The following is a 22,452-nucleotide window of genomic DNA, read 5'->3' as shown; positions in this document are numbered from 1 at the left end:
GCTATGCTGATCCAGATTTAATAAAATGTTTTAGGCTAGGTTTCCACTTGGGTTTTTGTCCTGCGTTTTTTTTCTTGATGAAAAACGCCAAGAAAACTGCCACTGCATTTTCCTGCGTTTTGGCGTTTTTTTCTGGAGTTTTTTCTGGCGTTTTAGCCTTTCTGTGGAAATTGCTTTTTTTGACCTTAGGCAGTTTTTCCAGCCTTTACAAGTTAGCAGTTTCACCCAGCTAAAAGGGATTAGGATAAATGGCAAGTATCTGCCCCCTGATGTCATTTACTTGGTAGACCCCTTTGTCTCTTTTCTGTGGTTTGTAAGGCCTGCTTTATTCCGAATGTCTGCTCCTCTAGGAAGATTGGCCCCAAATGATGGTGCAAATTGTTTGCTGTTGCTTTTGGCACGCAGGATCCAGTTGATGCGTCGCGTATGTTTGTTTGTAATGGCATGTTTGTTCCAAATGGTGTAAAATTCAATATGAGCCAGTCCAGGACTTTGTTTTGTGTGAAACTGTTTGTTTTCAGCCTATTTCTCGTAGGACACACAGATACTGGGTCCATCCTCTGCATTGTAACTGTGGAAAAAACGCCATAAAAAACGCCAAGGCAATAAACCCACATGGCTTTTTCATGGTGTTTTTTCTCTCCCATAGACTTCTATTGGAGAAAAACGCCAAGATTCCCTTGAAAAAATGCCAGAGTGTGAACATGCTGCGATTTTGAAAAACTGCCACAGAGCCCAAAAAAGCAGAAAAACGCCAAAGAGGACTGAAAAAACGCCAGACAGAAAAACGCCAAGTGGATATGGCATTTTGCGATTTCCTATTGAAAAACAGCTAACATCTGGCTGCTGCGTTTTTCCACTAAAAAAACACCAGGTGGCGCTATTGGCGTTTTTATGGGCGTTTTTAGCTAAAAAAAACCAAGTGGAAACCTAGCCTTACCCTTTTCTACCTGTTTTTTCAGTTCAAATCTATGCAAGAATTAGCAGGCAATTACTTGTGATAGATTTGTCTCCAACATTGAATCCAATCCGTTGGCTCTGCGTGTTATCTTCTGCTTTTAGGCTAGGTTTCCACTTGGGTTTTTGTCCTGCGTTTTTTTCTTGATGAAAAACGCCAAGAAAACTGCCACTGCATTTTCCTGCGTTTTGGCGTTTTTTTCTGGAGTTTTTTCTGGCGTTTTAGCCTTTCTGTGGAAATTGCTTTTTTTGACCTTAGGCAGTTTTTCCAGCCTTTACAAGTTAGAAGTTTCACCCAGCTAAAAGGGATTCGGATAAATGGCAAGTATCTGCCCCCTGATGTCATTTACTTGGTAGAGTTCTACTTAAACGCCCTGGCGGACCCTTTTGTCACTTTTCTGTGGTTTGTAAGGCCTGCTTTATTCCGAATGTCTGCTCCTCTAGGAAGATTGGCCCCAAATGATGGTGCAAATTGTTTGCTGTTGCTTTTGGCACGCAGGATCCAGTTGATGCGTCGCGTATGTTTGTTTGTAATGGCATGTTTGTTCTAAATGGTGTAGAATTCAATATGAACTTTGTTTTGTGTGAAACTGTTTGTTTCCAGCCTATTTTTCGTAGGACACACAGATACTGGGTCCATCCTCTGCATTGTAACTGTGGAAAAAACGCCATAAAAAACGCCAAGGCAATAAACCCACATGGCTTTTTCATGGCGTTTTTTCTCTCCCATAGACTTCTATTGGAGAAAAACGCCAAGATTTCCTTGCACAAAACGCCAGAGTGTCAACATGCTGCGATTTTGAAAAACTGCCACAGAGCCCAAAAAAGCAGAAAAACGCCAAAGAGGACTGAAAAAACGCCAAACAAAAAAACGCCAAGTGGATATGGCATTCTGCGATTTCCTATTGAAGAACAGCTAACATCTGGCTGCTGCGTTTTTTCACTAAAAAAACACCAGGTGGCGCTATTGGCGTTTTTATGGGCGTTTTTAGCTAAAAAACGCCGAAGGCTAGGTTTCCACTTGGTTTTTTTAGCTAAAAACGCCCATAAAAACGCCGCAGCCAGATGTTAGCTGTTAGCTGTTTTCTAGTTACGCCCCTGGCTGGAGTGAATTAATATGTTACTTTTGCTGGTGTATTCCTCTTTATTAATTCAACAATATGCATAGAGGGCCGTTATCAGGACTAATGTCCAAAGATCAATTGTAGTGAGTCTGTTAGCTGCAAATAAATAATTGCAGTCGAGTCTGATTTCCCACCAGGACTGCTCAATGCGTTTCTCTTTTTTATTTTTAACATTCCAGTCCCAGTAGAGTAGATGGCTGTCCCTCTCGATTTTTAATTCCCAATATTGTAAAATGTATTTAAAGGCTCCCATTCAGTGATACAAGACTTTCATTTAGATCACACGGTTTAGAAGATACAAGTGATACAAGATCTTCATTTAGAACACATGCACTTTCTAACTTGTGGAGGATTCTGCAGAAATAATTAATTCCATCGCATTGAAATGTTAGAAATTTTTTTCCCCAAAGCAAAATAATTAGGAACAGAGTGTGACGTGCTTACTGTTCGTTGCCCACAGTGATTGGATTTATGCTCCAGGTACTATCTTTTCAAAATGGGTTTGGTCTATAAAGAATTGTTGGCAAAAGCAGGCGTAGGTATCTTCAAGCTTCAGGACCTCACATTTTCTTAATGCTGCATGGGAACCAATCACTTGATCCAGTTGTCTACATATGGACCACTTGCCAACGAATAATTTATGGTATTTATGTGAATAATTATTAACTGACGATAATATAGGGCACAAGTGCTTATGTCTCTTGGCCACCCAAGCCAGTTTTTCTTCTGTACTAATGTGTAATTCATTATTAAGACTAGAAATTATAGTAGTTTACTTATTAAAATTGTTAGGACCCACGAGGCCCCGACTCCACTCTTCGCAGGCTGTTCCTGCAGCAGCTGTCTCTGCCAGCAACAATCAGCCTTCTCGTCGAGCGGAGGGCTGACCACACTCACTCCCGTCTGGAAATGAGTGATCACCTCACGTCCTGTCTACTCACGTACAGGAGTTATGTGCATTTGTGACCTCGCATGACCCTACCTGACTGCCTGTGCCGTTCTTGGCTCCTACAGCGTATTTTAACGCAGGACTTTCATTATTTATTATTATTATTATTATTATTTTTCATTATCGGTTGTGCTTTGTGCTGCTTCTCTATTTCGAACTCATTAACCCGTTCAGACCCGGCTTGTTTGACCTTGCTCCTTGTCTTCTGATTTGGCTTGTTATCGTGTTCTCCTGTTTTGACCTGCTCCGAGTCTTCTGGTTTGGATAATGCCCGTGCTCTCCTGGATAATGACCTGGCCTGTCTGGCCTTTGTGGCTCCAGCTCTTTCCAGTCTTGTCCCCTGTATCTGACCTACTCTGCTCAACTGGATCCAGCATAATATAGTCATATTACAATAATTGAAATAAGTATCCCTCTAGGTCTCCATCCTTTTAGTCCCCATAAACTCATAACACATTTTTGCATCCTGCTCCTTGACTCCTGTGTAAAAGAGCTTACGGTGCCTGTGTTAAGCACCTAATCCTCCATGCTCACTAATTAAATGATCCTCCTATAGGAGACACAGACTCTCTGTTGTTTATCATAATGCAATAAGATAAGGCCTTAATAGTTCATAGTATAGACTTTCTGTCTGTAGGAAAAAAAACAGCAATTAGCAAATAGCACTTAGAAGTATTTTACAAGTAGAACAATTAGAACTATCATGTTCCAGGTTATCCCCCATCCGTATACTTACATCTATGTAACGGATATGGATTATTTGGGAGAGTTGGAAGTCTCCAGTATGTGTACCTGCTGAGCTGGGACCTGATTCACATGTCTATGTATGCAAACAAGTTGATACATTGAAACAACGTGAGTAGTGGTTTTTTTTTTTCTCTCATCTTTATTTTACCAGACATTGCTTTTCTTTAGATTTTTTTTAAATGTTTTATTTGTTCTGTTAAGAGGGTAGTAGATAACTAGAACAGCTTCCCAGCAGAGGTGGTAAAGATTAATACAATAAGGGAATTTAAACATGTATGGGATAGGCACATGGCTCCTGAATCTAAGACGAGACTGATTAAGGTTTGAGTTCTTACAGCAGGAAAAATGGGCCGGATGGGGCCGATCTGATGGCAGATTGTACATTTAAAGGAATGTATAAAAAAACAACGATTCTGAAGGAATTTTAATAGTAAGTTGAACAAAATCTAATTTTAGATCAATATCTATGAAATGATAAATTGTCCATGTCGCTTTTTGATCAACATAAATCTATGAAAAAATATATTCAACTCATATATGACGCCAGAACCACAATGTAGGATATACGTTACAAATGGGCACAAAATGATTCTGACAAATTTTTCAGTTTGTCTTTGTCCCATTGACATCCTCTCCCTGATCCTAGAATCTGGGAGAAGAAGTCACTGGAAGTCCCGTCCTCTTGCCTTAAGGTGAATGTCGGGTGAAGTCCTCTCCCCGAATCCGAATGCAAAAGTCTAATATATATTACATAAAATAAAAAAATGTAAAAGTATAAAATATAAATATGAAAGTATTGCAGGTAATAAAGCTTTGAACAAAACTATACTTTATGCACAGAGGCATTGGGCATATTATTTACTTTACAAAGCATACACTGTTGTTAATCACCAGTACTGGGATGCTTAGACCTTGACCAGCATAGATTTAAAAAAAAATAAAAAATACCACAATTCTGTTTATTTTTGGGCTTTCACGGGCAACTTGACAAAGTAGCAAGGCAGAGATAATGCCGGGTCTCCCTCTTGTGGCGCTTGGTCCGGCAGCGTGGAGAAAGGCTTTGGGCATGACCAGCGAGGACCCCTTCTCGAGAGGTAGCCGCACGCTGCCTGCTGCTTCCCTGGTGCATGTGGCTTGGATGCGTGCCTGGCCATGGGGGCTCTTAAAGGCGCCATAACCCAATTTAGGCTGTGGATGCCCAGAGGCTGGGTTTGCACTATAAAAGCCTTAACACCTGAAGACAGTTGCTCAGTTGTATTGTAACTTCTCTCGGTATAACTTGGAGCAGAACATAGGCCAGGAGTCTGTTAGAGAAGATCATAGTGGTTCCTAGATTATCTTTGTGCTGTAACAATTAAAGTTAAATTTTACTTCTAATTAATAGCTACTCCCCTACATTCAGTTATTGTGTCATTTAACAACCTTTGATTATTATTATATCATTATTATAAAATCAGTAATGTTACTATTATTTTAATAAGCAATGTATCGTTCTACGCAGCAAGGTCATTAAAATGGAAAATGCAAACCAAAGTTCTGTGACAGAATTCATTCTTCTTGGACTTTCGTATGACCCCAGAGCCCAGTGTGTATTATTCCATCTCTTCCTGGTTGTCTATGTGGTCACGTTGGCTGAGAACATTCTTCTCATCATCGCGGTGAGAATCGACAGTCGTCTACATAGCCCTATGTATTTCTTCCTAACTAATCTTTCTTTTATGGACATCTGTTACTCATCAGTCATTGTTCCCAAGATGCTTGTGGATTTTATATCCATGAAGAATACTATTTGATTCACTGGGTGTATGGTCCAGATTTACTGCTACTTTTTCATCGGAGAAAGTGAGTGCGTTGCCTTGGCTTTCATGGCTTATGATCGTTATGTAGCAATCTGTAACCCCTTGCGCTATAACATGATCATGGGCAACAGAGCCTGTGTCCGCATGATAACTTTTGCGTGGATGTTTGGTTATTCTATATCTTTAGTAGACTTGTTGTTTATCTACCGGTTGACTTTCTGTGGTGCAAATAAAGTAGACCATTTCTTCTGTGAGTCTCCATCCATTATAAAACTCTCCTGTGGTGACCACTTTCTAGTCAACACTGTCAAATTAGTCAGCAGCGCTATTGTGTTACTTCTTCCGTTCTGTTACATTATTATTTCCTACGCCCGCATTATTGTGACTATTATAAAAATGTGTACTGGGAAATACAAATCTTTTTCAATGTGTTTTTCGCACCTTATAGTTGTGATATGTTTTTACGGAACATCGAGTTTAATTTATCTGCAGCCAGAACATTCCATGGGCACTGGAAACAAAGTGATGTCAGTGTTCTACGCAGAAAACCCTTTCATTTATAGTCTGAGAAATAAAGATGTTCACCAAGCTAAAAAACTAAAATATCAAATGTCCTCATTGGAAAAAAGACAAAACTGAAAAACAAATCACAGAAAAGAAAAATGTCGGTGCGCTAAGCTAGTCTCAGGCTCAAATAATACAAATGTGTAAAATGAGGCCTACCAAACAGCTGTAAGCGTGCTGCAAATCCAGTGTGTTGGCTGTACAATGTATACAAAAAAACAAAAACTGTCTGTGCTAATAAAGTTGCCAACAAATATCGAAACATAATATAAATGAGAGGTTTTGGTTATATGAATTGGCCAAAGCATAATTAAGCTCACCCGCCACGTCAAGGCACACTCTCAATAGGGTGAGAACCTACTCTCACCTCCTACATAGCGGGCACACAAAGTGCTTTATACGCCTACCAAAACTTTATTGATGTGTTGGGGGAGGTGCAATTAAACCTCCACCCAATTAAACCCTGGACAGCAAGCTGCAACCAGACTGATGAGGAGCCAACAACCTCACCTATGGACAAGCAGGGAAAAGAAAGATGTTGGTGCGCTAAGCTAGTCACAGGCGCAAATAACACAAAAATTATGGTGGCTTATTGATTTATTTATTTTTTATTTATACCTTTGTATATCACCATATCCAGGAACTCCACCTGAAAATCATCAGAGTAAAGTTTAAGTCCACCAAAAACAAAAAAAATGCGCTTAATGTATATAATAATTTGCGTATTATCTTTCTTAGAAATACAAAGTAGTTTATTTGGAACAAATAATATCTGAAATAATTATACTGTCTAAAGTAAAAATAATTTGGTCCACTTGCTAAATAATCTTTTTAATCATTGTTTCCAAATTCTATTCTACTTCTTAAAAAAGTTACTTTTGAGTCTCCAGTTAAACCCGCATTCCAGGAATAAAAATGAACTCTATTAGTGTTTCCTCTAATTTGGTGGAAACCAAGGCAAAAGATTTATTTTGTGTTGTCACTACACTTACCTCTCCGCTCACCACCACTGCCAGACGCACTCCTCCTGTCCCACACTGCCGTGCGAAGACCTGTTCAGCTTCCAACATGACCGCTGCGATTCAGACGGCGCACGCACGCGTCTGATGCTACTGCTGTATGGAATAAGAAAATCTTGGGTTCTGTACAGCCCATTCTGTTTAGCTGTAATTTTCTTCTTTCCTGTTTGCTGAACCCACCCAAGTTATACATGTTTTTTCAGGACAATAAGTGCATTATTTGGATTGTATCATATCATTTACTATATAAAAAAAGTATAAAATAAGGTGACAAATTGAAAAAAAGGACTTTTTCTGACTTTTACTTGAAAAATATTTTACTCATCTATAAAAGCTAATGAAAAAAACCTGCTAAATAGATTCGACTATTTGTTCTGAGTTTAGAAATACCCAATGTTTCATGTTTTTTTGCTTTTTTCTGCACAATATGGGGCAATAAGTACCAGTAGCGTTTTGCTATTTCAAAACCATTTTTTCCAAATCTGGTAATTCTTCCCCCGTGTGCCATTTCGGGTATCTTTGAAGCCGGCCAATGCAATTTACCCCAATACACCATATGTTTTTGAAGCCTAGACACCCCAGGGTATTTCAAATGCTGGTATTTTAACTCTTTCCATGCACTAATTCTACCACCAGTCTTTGTCAAACTTTGTGGTTGTCATTTTTTTGTGTGTGTATTTTTCCCACACATGTTGTACTTTAGGTATGAATTTACAGCTCCTGGTATATGTCACTGTCACACAACACCCCAATATGTGTTCAGCAACAACTCCTGATACCCTACATGCATGGCTTTGTTGGAAACAACAAATCTGAATCGTTTTTGGTCCATCTGCACAAGTCATATGCACTGGAACATTTAATAATTAATTAAAAGGCCACATGTGATCATCCTTCTCCCTGTGTTAATTGCGACATTGTTGAACCCGGCCAATGCAATATAACCCATCAAATCACACATTTTTTAAAAGTAGAGACCCCATGCAACTCTTTCCATGCAAGAAATGTTTGAAGATAAAACGCTAATTTTAGAGACTTGCTCATAAAAATATTTTCATATATATATATATATAATTATTATTTTTTTTAACATGTTTTGGAACTGGTCCCCCTGATGGTGACATTACTTTTTTGAAACTTTTTTTTAACATTTATTTTACTAATCACATGATTAGAAAGCTGGGCTCCATTGAATTGCATGGTTGAACGCAGTACCTGTATTCAACCTGCAAGAGTTCTCAGGAGGGTCCTTTTTGGAAACTTTATTCTTTGAAAGGATGCGCCGCCATCTTGCGAGTGGCAAAATCTCACAGTGACGGAGCAGCATATACAAAAGGGAAGAACTTTTTATGTTTTTAATTACACAGTATTTTAAATATGTTTATATTAAATGTTTGTCCATCATGTAGAAACATTGTTTTGGGCATATTTCTTTACACTATTTTTCACATATGGCTTCTGCGCAAGTTATGTTTCCTTGCAGGTTATGAAGGATAGATCATTTGTTTAACACAAATTGTGATGTATGATGGGGAGTGAAGAAATCCAGACATGCACAGACAGACAATGATTATTCTGGATGCATGTGTGCATCCCTGCAGGGTGTCTAATTAGCTACATTTAGTTTCTTTTTCCCCCCCCAAAATTTTCTTTATTATTCTCCCCTCTCTGAATACTTCTGCAAAAGGGTTGAGTCATGGGGACAGCAACACACACATTCCCCTTAAGTAGTCGGCCAAGAAGTTGAGAAACATTGAGAGAGAGAGCGAGAGAGAGAATGAGAAAGTGTGAGGGAGCATCAGACATTGTGAGAGTGAATGAGGGTGAGTGACAACACATTTCCTTTCTGAATAGAAAAAGCCCGTTTAAATATTGTCTGAACCGAGTAGGCAGGAATATTACATTTGTTGTTTGAAAAAGAATGGACTAAAAAAAAAAACGAAACAACAAATTTGTCTGAATCGTTTTGGGCCCATCTGCACAAGTCATATGCAATGGAACATTTAATAATTAATTATACACAATTTTTAAACTAAGCAATAAGTTAAATCTGAGCTTATTGTGCTGGTGGTGTCCTCTTTATTAACCCATCAATATACATAGAGGGTTCTTATCAGGACTGATGTCCAAACATCCATCGTAGTACGTTAGCTGCAAACAATTAATTGCAGAAACATCTGGATTCCCACCTCGAGCGCTCCATGTGTGTTTCGTTGGTTTTATAATTCAGTCCCAGGAGTAGATGGCTGTCCCTCACGATTTTTAATTCCCAATATTGTCAAATGTATTTAAATGATCTCATTCACCTAACAGACACTCGGTGACTTCATTTAAATCACGCACCTTCTAACGCGTGGAGGATTTTGAAGAAATCATTACTTCAGTTGCATTGAAATGCACAAAATATATTGAAAGCTTTCTTTTTTTTTATTCCTCCAAAACACAATAACTAGGAACAGAATATGACGCGCTTTTTACACTCCAGGTACTCTCATTGGTCTACGACCGAAGGATTTTCTTCATGACCCAAAATCTCTCGATATCATACCTAATATGCAACAAAAGTGATTTTTGGTGTATCAATGTGTAATTCACTTTAAAAAAATAGTATCTCTCCATGTCTTACCTTACGGTGCTCATCATGTTTTTAATTGATATTTTTATATCCTGCTCCTTGCCTACTGTGTGCAATAGCTTACGGTGTCTGTGTTAAGCACTTGGTAGATAAGTGGAACAGCCTCCCAGCAGAAGCGGTAGAGGCTAATACACAGAGGGAAATTAAACACGCATGGGATAGGCATGTGGCTCCTGAAGACGAGACCAAGAAAACACAGCAGACTATATGGGGCAATGGGTCTGACCTGTCGGCACATTCTACGTTTAAAATCAATGTATTGAAGACAATTATTTTGAAGGTATTTTAATAATAACTTAAAATAGTTTAAGATCAGTGTTAGAGTCTTCAAAATGATAGTTTGTAACCCATTTTGTTCCAATGCCATGTTTTGATCAATGTAACGCAATAAAATATATTAACCCCTTAATGACAAGACTGTTTCTTACCCGTAGTACATTTTGGGAAAATGACTTAACATTTTTCAGTGTTGCTGTTTAGCTGTCATTTTCTTCTTTCTCATTTTGTGCTCCCACACACATTATAAATTGTTGCTTTTTTCAGGACAAACAAGGCTTTCTTTAGATACCATTATTTTTATCATATCATCTAATTTACTATAAAAAAAATGATAAAATATATACAGCTCCTGGTATATGTCCGTGTCAAACAACACCCCAATATGTGTTAAGCAACATCTCTTGAGTGCAGTGATACCCCACATGCAATGGGTTTGTTAGGTTATTTGGGAGGTAAAAGGCCACCTTTGTGAGGTGTGTATTTTTTTTCCATTTAGACATCTGGTCATATAGCGTGAATTGTAGGACTTGCATACAAGTGGGGAATTATTTTTTAAATTTTTTTTTTTACTAAATCACACTGATTAGTGAGCTGGGCTCCATTGACCTTGCATGGTTGAATGCAGTACCTGCATTTAACCTGCAGTAGGGGCTCGAGAGTTCTCAAGAGGGTCTGTTGTGAGTGGCGGCAACGTCATTTACACGATGGCTCTTCGGAGCAATCACAAGGATATCGGGGTAGTAGGGTTGATATCGAGGCATGCCAGCAACACCGTTTATGCTTAGGAAACGATTCCGATCGCTTTCTAAGCTGTTTTAGCCGGCCACCATTTTTCTTGTGGGGAGGGCCGGGGTAATGCAGCTGTTTAACAGCAGCCCATACATGTACAGGCTTTGTCGTTTAGGGGTTAAAGTATATTTAACTCTTATTTGGCTCCAGAAATACAATGTAGGATATATAGTATATAGTATATAGTGAATAAAATTATTAAAATGCAAATCCATTTATAACTTATTTGAAATGCGTTATTCTAGATTGTTTTGCTGTTGTTCTGTCTCTCACTGTTCAAATAAACCTACCATTAACATTATAGACTGATCATGTCTTTGTCAGCGGGCAAACGTACAAAATCAGCAGGGGATCAAATCATTTTTTCCTTAACTGTATATTTAAAATATATAATATAAAATATAAATATGGAATGCATAAAAGTATAGCATATAAATCTATAACAGATTAAAGCATAAATCTATGCTATACTTTATTATAATTGCAGTAAAATTGCCACATTAGCCTTTTTCATAATCTTTGATTATTATTTATTGATTTAAATAGTGCCATCATATTCTGGCACATTACATAACGATCTGGACGGAAATAAAAAGATCTACACAACACTGAAAAAAAATGATTATATTACTTTATCATTATTATACAGTCAGTAATAATGCCGCTGTTATTCTAATGTGAAATGTGGCATTCTATGCAGCAAGATGGACCCACGCAAGGTCATTGAAATGGAAAATGCAAGCCAAAGTTCTGTGACGGAATTCATTCTTCTTGGACTTTCGTATGACCCCAGAGCCCAGTGTGTATTATTCCATCTCTTCCTGGTTGTCTATGTGGTCACGTTGGCTGAGAACATTCTTCTCATCATCGCGGTGAGAATCGACAGTCGTCTACATAGCCCTATGTATTTCTTCCTAACTAATCTTTCTTTTATGGACATCTGTTACACATCAGTCATTGTTCCCAAGATGCTTGTGCATTTTATATCCATGAAGAACACTATTTCATTCACTGGATGTATGGTCCAGATTTACTGCTACCTTTTCATCGGAGTAAGTGAGTGCATTGTCTTGGCTTTCATGGCTTACGATCGTTATGTTGCGATTGCTAACCCCTTGCGCTATAACATGATCATGGGCAACAGAGCCTGTGTCCGGATGATAACTTTTGCGTGGATGTGTGGTTATTCTATATCTTTAGTAGACATGTTATTTTTCTGCCGGTTGACATTCTGTGGTCCTAATAAAATAGACCATTTCTTCTGTGAGGCTCCATCTGTTCTCCGGCTCTCCTGTGGTGAACTCTTTGTAATGAACACTGTCAAATTAGTGGGCAGCGCTATTGTGTTACTTCTTCCAATCGGTTGCATTTTTATTTCCTACGCCCGCATTATTGTGACTATTATAAAAATTCATACTGGGAAATACAAATCTTTTTCAATATGTTTTTCGCACCTTATAGTTGTGATATGTTTTTATGGAGCATCCATTTTTATTTATCTGCAGCCAGAACATTCCATGGGCACTGGAAATAAAATAGTGTCCGTGTTCTATGCAGTGGGGACCCCTTTAATAAACCCTTTAATTTATAGTCTGAGAAATAAAGATGTTCACCGAGCGCTTAGAAAACTAAAATATCAAATGTCCTTATTGGCAAATTGACTCAACTAAAAGAATGAAAATGATTTTATGTATTTTTTAATTTACAATATACATTTTCTACACATTTGTATATTACCATATACAGGAACTCCACCTGGAGTTCAGAGTAAATTATAAGTCCCCAAAAGAAGAATTAATATAATCATGACATTTAGATAACTGCAACAAATCGCATTAAAAGTAACAATAATAGTTGTGCCAGCATACCATAAAAAAGGGGAAAAAACCCAGAAATGGAATAAAAAAAAAAAAGAAAACACAAAATCAGTTATTGAAGTGGAACAGGTAAACATAACTTTTATTGTGTTGATTAAAAAAAAGGTAATTGACCAACTGCTCAGTTCACACATTATAAACCCCATGTTTTATTTCCAGGGATATAACGCTCTGTTTTTACATCAGTTTTGGGGCATTAATGAAACTACATGTTTTTGGTGGGGTACTTATGCATTGCTTAGTGCTTAGTTATTTCCACACCACATTTTTGTCTTGTGCATTGGTTTATTTTTCTTTATCAATAATGACTTTTGGGATTAATTATTCCTTTTACCTTTAACCAATGTACTATAAGGTCACCTACATTTGTTACCATATCGAGTATCGAGTACTCGGTATCGGTATTTTATTGTTTCTTTACAATAGTAGTTTACAGTTTAGCTCAAGAGGAGGAGCTGTAAGAGTCTTCCAAAGAGAACTAAACCATCTTTTTTAATTGTTTAGTATAAAAGCCAGTTTAATCAGTAACAGTGGAACTGATTTGGTCCACAACTGAGTCCCTGAATATAGCTCTGTATATTCCAAATTCATTGACCTTTCCAAAGTTTCCCTCCATCATCTCCTGTTGAGTGCCAATAGAATTCAGTGTCTTGGGTAACAATTTTGGTACAAAGAAACAAGACACACCAAAAGACATTATAACACACAATGATGGGTGACTCTTACCCAATTGGATGTCAGCAGCTGCTCATAGCATCAGATGCATCAACACTAGGTAGTGTTTAGTATGTATTATAAAAAAGAGAGAAGGTGGGGTACATTAACTTCTGAAGCCTACTTAGCTCAGCAGGGAGCGAGCAGTAAGTCAGACAAGAGGCACATCTGAGTGGCAGACCAAGGGTTAAGTGGGTATTGAGTAGATAACAGGTACATCGGAGCGGCAAGCCAAGGGTTAAACAGGTATGGAGTAGATAACAGGTACACCAGAGCCGCAAAGGGTTAAACAGCAAAACGAAGTTGAGAAACCGAAGAGGCAATCCGGGGGGTACAAGGACGGGCAGGAAAGGTCAGGAACAGGGAGGAAAGGGTTAACATGTAAATTACTGGGAGAGCAGGGAAACAAACTGCCAAGTTGCTTTTATAGACTCCTTGGAAAAGGAGCCAGTTGTTTAAGTAGTCTCAGGAGGCCCCTAATTACCTCCCCATTTTCAGTGATGCAGCCCCTTTAAGAGTGCCAACACCCAAAACACACACAACAGGACAGGCTCTGCCACACAGACACACACCAGGACAGACTCTGCAACACTGACACCCAAACACACACACACCAGGACAGGCTCTGCCACACTGACACCCAACGGACACTGTGGGTCGGCCGGCCCTGCCCACAGTGTTCGATGGGCTGTTGCAAATTCGGCAAGGGAGCAACGGGGGGGCAAGGAATAACCTAGGGGGGGCAATTGCCCCCCTGTAGCGACGCCACTGCCTGGAATGTTATTCTTCATCAGGGATTCATGCACATAGATATTGCTTGCAGGTGTGTAACCCTCTGCAAACCTGGCAGCAAGGTGGCTAATCAGGGGGTGGATTTTATGCAGCCTGTCAAACTGGTGGTGATCTCTAGGGGGGTACAGGCTGTTATTACTAAAATGCATTCATACCTTCTCCTAGTCATAGACTGGGTATAAATGGGGGTACTGCAGATGGAGTTGGTGCTCCAGTAGGAGCAGATGGAGGTTTTTCTAGAATTCCCATTAGCATAGATATGGGGGTCCATGGCTGCTTTTGCCAAATAGGAATCAGGGCTAGCAGCACGGTACTGCTGGGCATAAAGGTTATATTGAGAGACAATGTCCACCAATATATATTTTCCCGAAAAAATCTGCACAGACTGCAATGGGGTAAGCTGAGATAGCTGGCCTAAAACGGTTAGGCGCTACCCACTACTACACAACTACTTGTAGCAGCAGACCCAGCAGCCACAGATACATCACTAGAAGTATCTGTGAACTGACCAATGTCAAAATATGAATCTGAGGCCAAAAAGGCTGCATCATAAAACAAGTGACCCCTAGCTGGTAAAATAAAATGAAAAGGGCATTAAGCAAAAAAGTGCTGCTGCTATTGGATCAATGCCTAAGCACTGATCTACGGCAAGGGAGGGGTTGATGATTGTTAAAAGTAACATAAAAATATAAATAACAAACCCTGAAAAAAGTGCTGATGTTCAAGATCACTGCCTATGCAGTGATCAACAGTAAGGAAGGGGTTAAAATGAAAAGAGCCTTTGTGCTAAAAAAATAAAATAAAATTGACAACATTTTATAAAACATTGTGTAATACCTGCTTTGACACACCGATCTTTCTCTCTCCCTGACTAAAAGCAAGCGATGAAGGGAGGCAGATCTGTACTGGTCAAATGCAATGTTTATAAACATTGCCTTTGACTGGGCAAATGAAGATCACTCTCCTGAGCGATCTTAAGGCATGGGGTGTTAATCACTGCTCATGGCATCCAACAACACCCCCTGATTGATGAAAGCGATAACAAATCGCTTCTGAGGCTATTGCCAGTGTAAGGGCAGCACCATATTGAACTGCAGGTGTTTTAAATATGTCTGCGCTCTGTCGCTAGAAATAGAGTTTAAAAAACCAAATCAAATATCACCAACTGAGTGAAGGATGTGATTGCTGATCACTTTCTAAACTGTTTTACCGGCGGCAGGGCACCGGCATATTTAAAATACCTGCCGTGTTTTAATAGAGGTAATAATAGAGGCGCCGCAAACTTTTTTGGGTGTTGCTGTATGTCTCTGTAACGAGGCATTACAGCACTACCATTTGAGCAAAGAAAGCAATCAAGGATTGCTTTCTAAGCTCATTTAAAACAGGCACGTCATTGGTCGTTAAGGGGTTAAACTTTTACTTTTAAATGTATTACAATTAATTCATTTAACTAATTAAAATAGATTTAAATATATGTAATTTTCATTTTTTTTTAGGTTTTGGGACATGTTCCTTTTTTTTTTTGGACAATGCACTTAATCCCCAGTTACTTAACAACTAGTTTTTGTCAATGACGAGACATAAGAGTGTCCACAAACCATGAATAATTAGTCACAGATTGTTAAAGAAGGGGGAAATATAGATTCCCATCTGAACAGGTTACATTTTGTTTTGCCTATTTCACTCTCTGTGGACTCCTACGCCACTTAATTTTTAATTCCCAGTATGTTTAGAGGCATATAAAAGACCACATTTCTACGTGTATTCCTTGCCATAATTATTTAAACATTCAATTTTAACCAACATTTTAAGTTCTGAAGAATCAAAATAAAGATGTACATCCAATCCAAAAGAGGATTTCGTGGATCTCTTTCTTAGGTGATCAGATAATATTATGGAAACAATATTAAGCTCCAGAAATGTAATTTGAAGTAACAGTATTACTAATTTATTGTTGTATTTTTGGAATTATTTTCTTATTCCATTACTTTGCTGTATTATAAATATTAATTCCAGACACAGCATAGGCAGGTAAGTTTTAACTTGGAATAATTCAATGTGTAACTATGTTTCTATAAAATTAAGAATAGTTTAATTTTCAAAGGCTTCATTCTGTAAGGGAAGTGCTTGAAAATAACAGAGTTTTTAGTGAAGTCTGATTCTTCTTCCTTTAAAGAATACTTAATGGTTTTGTTTTCCAACAATAATATCTATTATGTTACAGACCTAAACACAGCTTTAGTACACTAATTTTAAAATATGCAGTTGTGTGAAAAAGAAAGTACACCCATTTTGAATTCTATTGTTTTACATATCAGGACATAATCATGTTTTCCTTGGCAGGTCTAAAAATTAGGTAAATAGGTAAACAACAAATGACATATTACCCTGTGTCATGATTTATTCAACAAAAATAAGAAATGTGAATAATCATTTCTTATGGGAAGACTAAAGTTTTCTATTAGCTTTATGTTTACAAATAATAAAAACCTTCTGATTTGTGTAGCTTCCTACTTAGACCACCTACAGAAAAAAAATGAATTTACATAATGTTTTTGGAGATCTCATCTTTTGCAGAGAAGCAGGGCCGGACTGGCCCACCGGGATACCGGGAAATTTCCCGGTGGGCCGGCAGATTCGTAGGCCGGGAGGCTGCCCAAAATCTAATCTAAACGGCCGGCGCTACTTCAATTCTTTTTTTATTAAAGTATTAAAGCAGCGCCGGCCGGCGGCATCAGCACTCAGCGGCCGTGTGCGATGGCCGCCTACTGATGGGAGCAGCGTGAGGGGTGAAAGCCCCGCCCCCTCGCACGGACCTTTCACCCCTCACGCTGCTCCCATCACTATGCGGCCATCAGATTAATGGAAATTTAATCGAAACGGCCGATGCGTGCTGACACCGCCGGCCGGAGCTACTTTAATACTTTTTTTATTTTACTTTATATGGCAAGCCAATCCGGCATATTCAATTTAAAAAAAAAGAATTAAAGTAGCTCCGGCCGGCGGTGTCAGCACGCATCGGCCGTTTCAATAACATTTCCATTAATCTGATGGCCGCCTAGTGATGGGAGGAGCGTGAGGGGTGAAAGCTCCGCCCCCTCACGCTCAGACTGCTGGAGCACCGGATGTCCTGTCACTGACATCCTGTCACCATAGAAAACGGCGGCCTGCAGCTACCAGAGGACGGAGGCCAGGATGAAAAAGCCCCAAAGTGGAAGAAGTAGAAGGTAAATAAACAAATTTTTTTTTTTTAACAAACTGTATAATATTGTTTTATATAAAAGCCTTATGCCCCCCATATGCCACTCTGCCTCCCTGATATCCCTTATATGCCACTCTCCTTCCAGAAATGCCTTATACCCCTATATGCCACTCTGTTCCATGATATGCCTTTTAACCCCCTAAATGCCAGAGTGGCATTTCTGGAGTCAGAGTGGCATATAGGGGCTACAAGGCATTTCTGGAGGCAAAGTGGCATATAGGAGGTTAAAATGCATATCATGGGGCAGAGTGGCATATAGGAGGGTATAAGGCTTTTCTGGAGTGCCCCATGGTATGCCTTTTAACCCCCTATATGCCACTCTGCCTCTATAAATGCCTTTTAACCCCCTATATGCCACTCTGCCTCTGTAAATGCCTTTTAACCCCCTATATGGCAGAGTGGCATATAGGGGGTATAAAGCATTTCTGGAGGCAGAGGGGCATATAGGGATTTAAAAGGGGGCAGAGTGGCAAGCCTGGGGCAGATGTCTGGCACTCCACCAGAATTGATCTGTGTTTGTTTTCTGGATGTACCCTGCAATACGAAAAGACATCAGATTCTACTAACTTAATCAGGTTCTATTAACTTAAGTAATTGAAAGCTCCTTGACATGGGGCTCTGTGCAAAAGAAAATAAAAAGGGGGTAGAAGGGGCTGTTGGCTGGTTGGCAAATAAAAGGAAATAAAAACAAAAACAAAAAATGTCTCAATCTAAAAATGTTTGCAGTAGTAAATGTTTTGATTCCATTATGTGTAATGTATTTCATTTATTAGGGCCTTTTAACAGTTTTGCTTTCTGGTATTTTAATACAAATAATATGATAAAAAGAATGTTTTATAGTTATTTGTACGGCAAATAGTGTGACTCGGTTATGTATAAGGGGTGCGTGTGAGTATAAGAGCTCAATCGCGAGATAAACTATATGGGGCTGCTCTCCAAATGTTTCCAGGGCTGCTTTTCAGTCCCAGTCCGGCCCTGCAGAGAAGCCACTTAGCCAGATGTTCAAACTTAAATTTTAGATTTAGAATTTAAATAAACTGAAAAATACACTGTAAAATATTCTAATTTGTCAACATTGTAAGATATTAATGGGTGCATTTTACATACATCCAAAAATTGTCAAATATATGAAATTTTTTAACTAAACGACAAATGCATATTATTATGATTTTATGATATTGTGACGAATACAAAGAAACCAGTATTCTAACCTAAATGTGCCTCTCAACAGAGCAAAACATCTTCACATACATTCAGGAAAATGACAAGTGAGAACAATAACACAGTTATCGAGTTCATTCTTCTCGGACTTTCATCTGACCCGCGTGTACAAATAATATTATTCCATCTCTTCCTGGTTGTCTATACGGCAACGTTGGCTGGGAACGCTCTACTCATGGTTGCTGTAAGAACAGATAGTCGACTACAAAGACCAATGTATTTTTTTCTCACTAATCTGTCTTTCATGGATATCTGCTACACATCAATCATCGTTCCTAAGATGCTTGCAGATTTCTTAGCTACAAGGAAAAGTATTTCTTTCATAGGTTGCACCGTACAGATTTACTTTTACCTTTTCCTGGGTGAAAGCGAGTGCATTCTTTTGGCTTTCATGGCTTATGATCGGTTTGTTGCAATCTGTAACCCCTTACGCTACAGCACACTGATGAGCATTCGAGTTTGCACTAGGATGATCACTGTTGTATGGATGATGGGTTGTATTATATCTTCAGTTGACATTTATTTTTTTATTCCATTAGCTTTTTGCGGTCCATACATCATTGATCATTTCTTTTGTGAAGCTCCATCTCTACTGCAATTGTCCTGTAGTGATATTTCTATTAATAACATTTTAAGATTACTCGGAAGTGCCATACTCCTTCCTGTTCCCCTGGTCCTAATTCTATTTTCTTATATTCAAATTATTATATCTATCCTGAGAATACATCATGGGCAATACAAATCATTTTCTACATGTTTCTCACATCTTGTAGTGGTAGTAATTTTTTACGGGACGGCCATGTTCATGTATATGCGCCCAAGGCATTCAGTAACAGATGCTACAGATAAAATGGTCTCGTTATTTTATACAATTATTACCCCGATGTTAAACCCTGTAATTTATAGCTTGAGAAATAAAGATGTACACAAAGCATTGAGGACATTAAAGCAAGGTTCTATATTTGTTAAATCACTGGATGCCTTTATTATACAACATAGGTGACTAAAGAGTTTTGTTTTAAATTTTATAAAAAGACCAAAAACCCATATCTGTGATGGAAAAAACCCTGTAAGGATTGGATACATCTTTCAAGGAGATGGGCACAAAAAAACTGAGGATAAGGTAAAACGTGGACCTGTTATGCAGAAAATGTTACACTAAAAGTGGTTACTCACGGGTGGGAACAAGGGGTGACACAGTGGGCAGAACCTATTGGTAAGTGGACAGATCTCTTGGCCACTCTGCATCAAAGGCCGGGCAACTACTTACCATAAGCGGAGCCAATGGGTAAAACCCACCAGGTTTTGTAGAAAGCCTATATTTATGCAAGCAAAAAAAACATTCATAGTATGATTTTCTGACATGTATACCGAGCATTAAAGGTTGGGATTTTGTGGCACTTTCTGAGTTTTCTTATGTGAATGTCTTTGTCTTGATAAAGACGGATGAGTTTCATACTATTTGAACTTTCTAGTTCATTCTGAACATTGCCACCTACCATGTCGGTACCCTTGGGTTTGCGGCTGTCCTTATGAAATGACTATGTATCAGCATTTGGTCGCTCTGTTGTTTCAGAAGCTGTGCTCCTAGGCCTGACCTGTTCACTTTTTATTAAGAAGAGATGCCTGCCTTGACCCAAGGCTTGTCTCACTAGCACAGCTCTGCTCCGTAAATCATGACCATAGGCTTGTTCCAACTTTAGTATCTACAGTATCTCACAAAAGTGAATACACTCCTCACATTTTTGTAAATATTGTAGTATATCTTTTCATGTGACAACACTGAAGTGAGTGTAGAGCCTATACAACAGTGTAAATTTGCTGCCCCCTCCAAATAGCTCAACACACAGCCATTAATGTCTAAACCTTGGCAACAAAAGTGAATACACCCCTAAGTGAAAATGTGCAAATTGGGCCCAATCCGCGGTGTCACGTGACATTTTAGTGTTACGAGGTCTCAGGTGTGAATGGGGAGCAGGTATATTAAATTTGGTGTTATCACGCTCAGACTCTCTCATACTGGTCACTGGAAGTTCAGCATGGCACCTCATGGCAAAGAACTCTCTGAGGATCTGAAAAAAATAATTGTTGCTCTACATAAAGATGGCCTAGGCTATAAGAGGATTGCCAAAACCCTGAAACTGAGCTGTAGCAGGTCCCACTCAGAACAGGCCTCGCCATGGTCGACCAAAGAAGTTGAGTGCACATGCTCAGTGTCATATCCAAAGGTTGTCTTTAGGAAATAGACGTATGAGTGCTGCCAGCATTGCTGCAGAGGTTGAAGGGGTGGGGAGTCAGCCTGTGCTCAGACCATACACCGCAGACTGCGTGGTCTGCGTGGCTGTCGTCCCAGAGGAAAGCCTCTTCTAAAGATGATGCACAAGAAAGCCCACAAACAATTTGCTGAAGACAAGCAGACTGAGGACATGGATTACTGGAACCATGTGCTGTGGTCCGATGAGACCAAGATAAACTTATTTCGTTCAGATGGTGTCAAGCGTGTGTGGCGGCAACCAGGTGAGGAGTACAAAGACAAGTTTGTCTTGCCTACAGTCAAGCATGGTGGTGGGAGATTCAGGGTCTGGGCCTGCATGAGCGCTGCCGGCACTGGGGAGCTACAGTTCATTGAGGGAATTGTGACGGAACCCTCTATCACTGGGACCACTGAAGAGGCCTGACTGCCAGCCTCCTCCCTATTGACTATGGGCTCTGGGTTTGTAAAGACTTCTGTGGCTACCCCCAGCAGTATATCATTCCATCGCTGGCTGAGGGGATTATCTCCAGCAGACAGCCAGGATCTGCAACCAGGGAGTGACCGCCATTGTTTTAATATCAGACCCCTCCACCCCATGGTGCATTATTATGTTGTCCCCTTCCCCTAAGTTCCACTACTAATACTAATGTATTCTTTGTTTTCTGTTGTGAGCCAGTTGTTCCTGGCTGAACAAATATGGTTATCCTGGGAATTCATTTTACATTCAGGGAATAGATTAAGCTTTGCAGGATGTTATTTAAAGAGGAAACTGTTGCCATCACTGCCCTTTGTAAATCCAAGTATTGTGTGCCTTGTGTACAAGAATCATCGTGTTGGAGATATTTAGTTAAAATATTCTCTTCATGGAAACAAGATCAACAGCAGTCTGTGGCAGAAATAGCATTGTTTACTCAATTTTCTGTGCAGAAGTTCTCTCCCTTCCCCCCCCTCACTCTTACAGAGACCACCTGAACAATTCAAAATCAGCAACTTAGGTAAGGGAGAGATAACTTAGTGGGGAGGAATAATCATGAAGATCAGAAGGAGATAAAGTTGAGATGGCTACTGCCATGGTATACACTATTTCTGATTATTTTATTCTGCTTTATGTAGAACATGGAAAAACAGACAGGTATGGCTTACTATTAATGAAATCTTTGACATAAAAGTCACCCCGGTTGGACAGGCACTTGGAGAACTGGACACAGACAAAAGGAGATTCTTAAACATCCACAATGTATATGATAAGGAGCATATTCAAATAAACTGGAATGTTTCTGATGCTCCTTAGTGCGGCAATCCGAAAAAAAAATTCAAATATTTGATTACATATTTTATATTTCTTAAAATAAATATTATGTTCTATAGTAAAAGAAGTATCCCTAATTTTTTATACTATTTTTTAATATATAAAACTATATATATATATATATATATATTAGCAAGGCACTTTATTTGGTTAACAATGAT

At 39.0% G+C, this 22,452-nt stretch overlaps 2 protein-coding genes across 2 annotated transcripts; both read left to right on the top strand.

The window, feature by feature from the left end:
• Nucleotides 1-11,590: 11,590 nt before the first annotated feature.
• Nucleotides 11,591-12,523, top strand: LOC149282869 (olfactory receptor 2D2-like). Its single transcript, XM_089497948.1, has one exon. The coding sequence runs from the start codon at nucleotides 11,591-11,593 to the stop codon at nucleotides 12,521-12,523; it is 933 nt and encodes a 310-aa protein (XP_089354074.1).
• A 6,245-nt stretch (nucleotides 12,524-18,768) lies between these two features.
• On the top strand, nucleotides 18,769-19,731 carry LOC149282868 (olfactory receptor 10A7-like). Its single transcript, XM_089497947.1, has one exon. The coding sequence runs from the start codon at nucleotides 18,769-18,771 to the stop codon at nucleotides 19,729-19,731; it is 963 nt and encodes a 320-aa protein (XP_089354073.1).
• Nucleotides 19,732-22,452: the final 2,721 nt, after the last annotated feature.

The sequence above is a fragment of the Sceloporus occidentalis genome, unplaced genomic scaffold (genome assembly GCF_023333645.1).
Source record: "Sceloporus occidentalis isolate IW3139 unplaced genomic scaffold, rSceOcc1.0.p SCAF_111, whole genome shotgun sequence".
Taxonomy (NCBI): Eukaryota; Metazoa; Chordata; class Lepidosauria; order Squamata; family Phrynosomatidae; genus Sceloporus; species Sceloporus occidentalis.
Note: the sequence above shows the minus strand (reverse complement) of the source record. Positions and strands in the feature narration are given on the sequence as shown.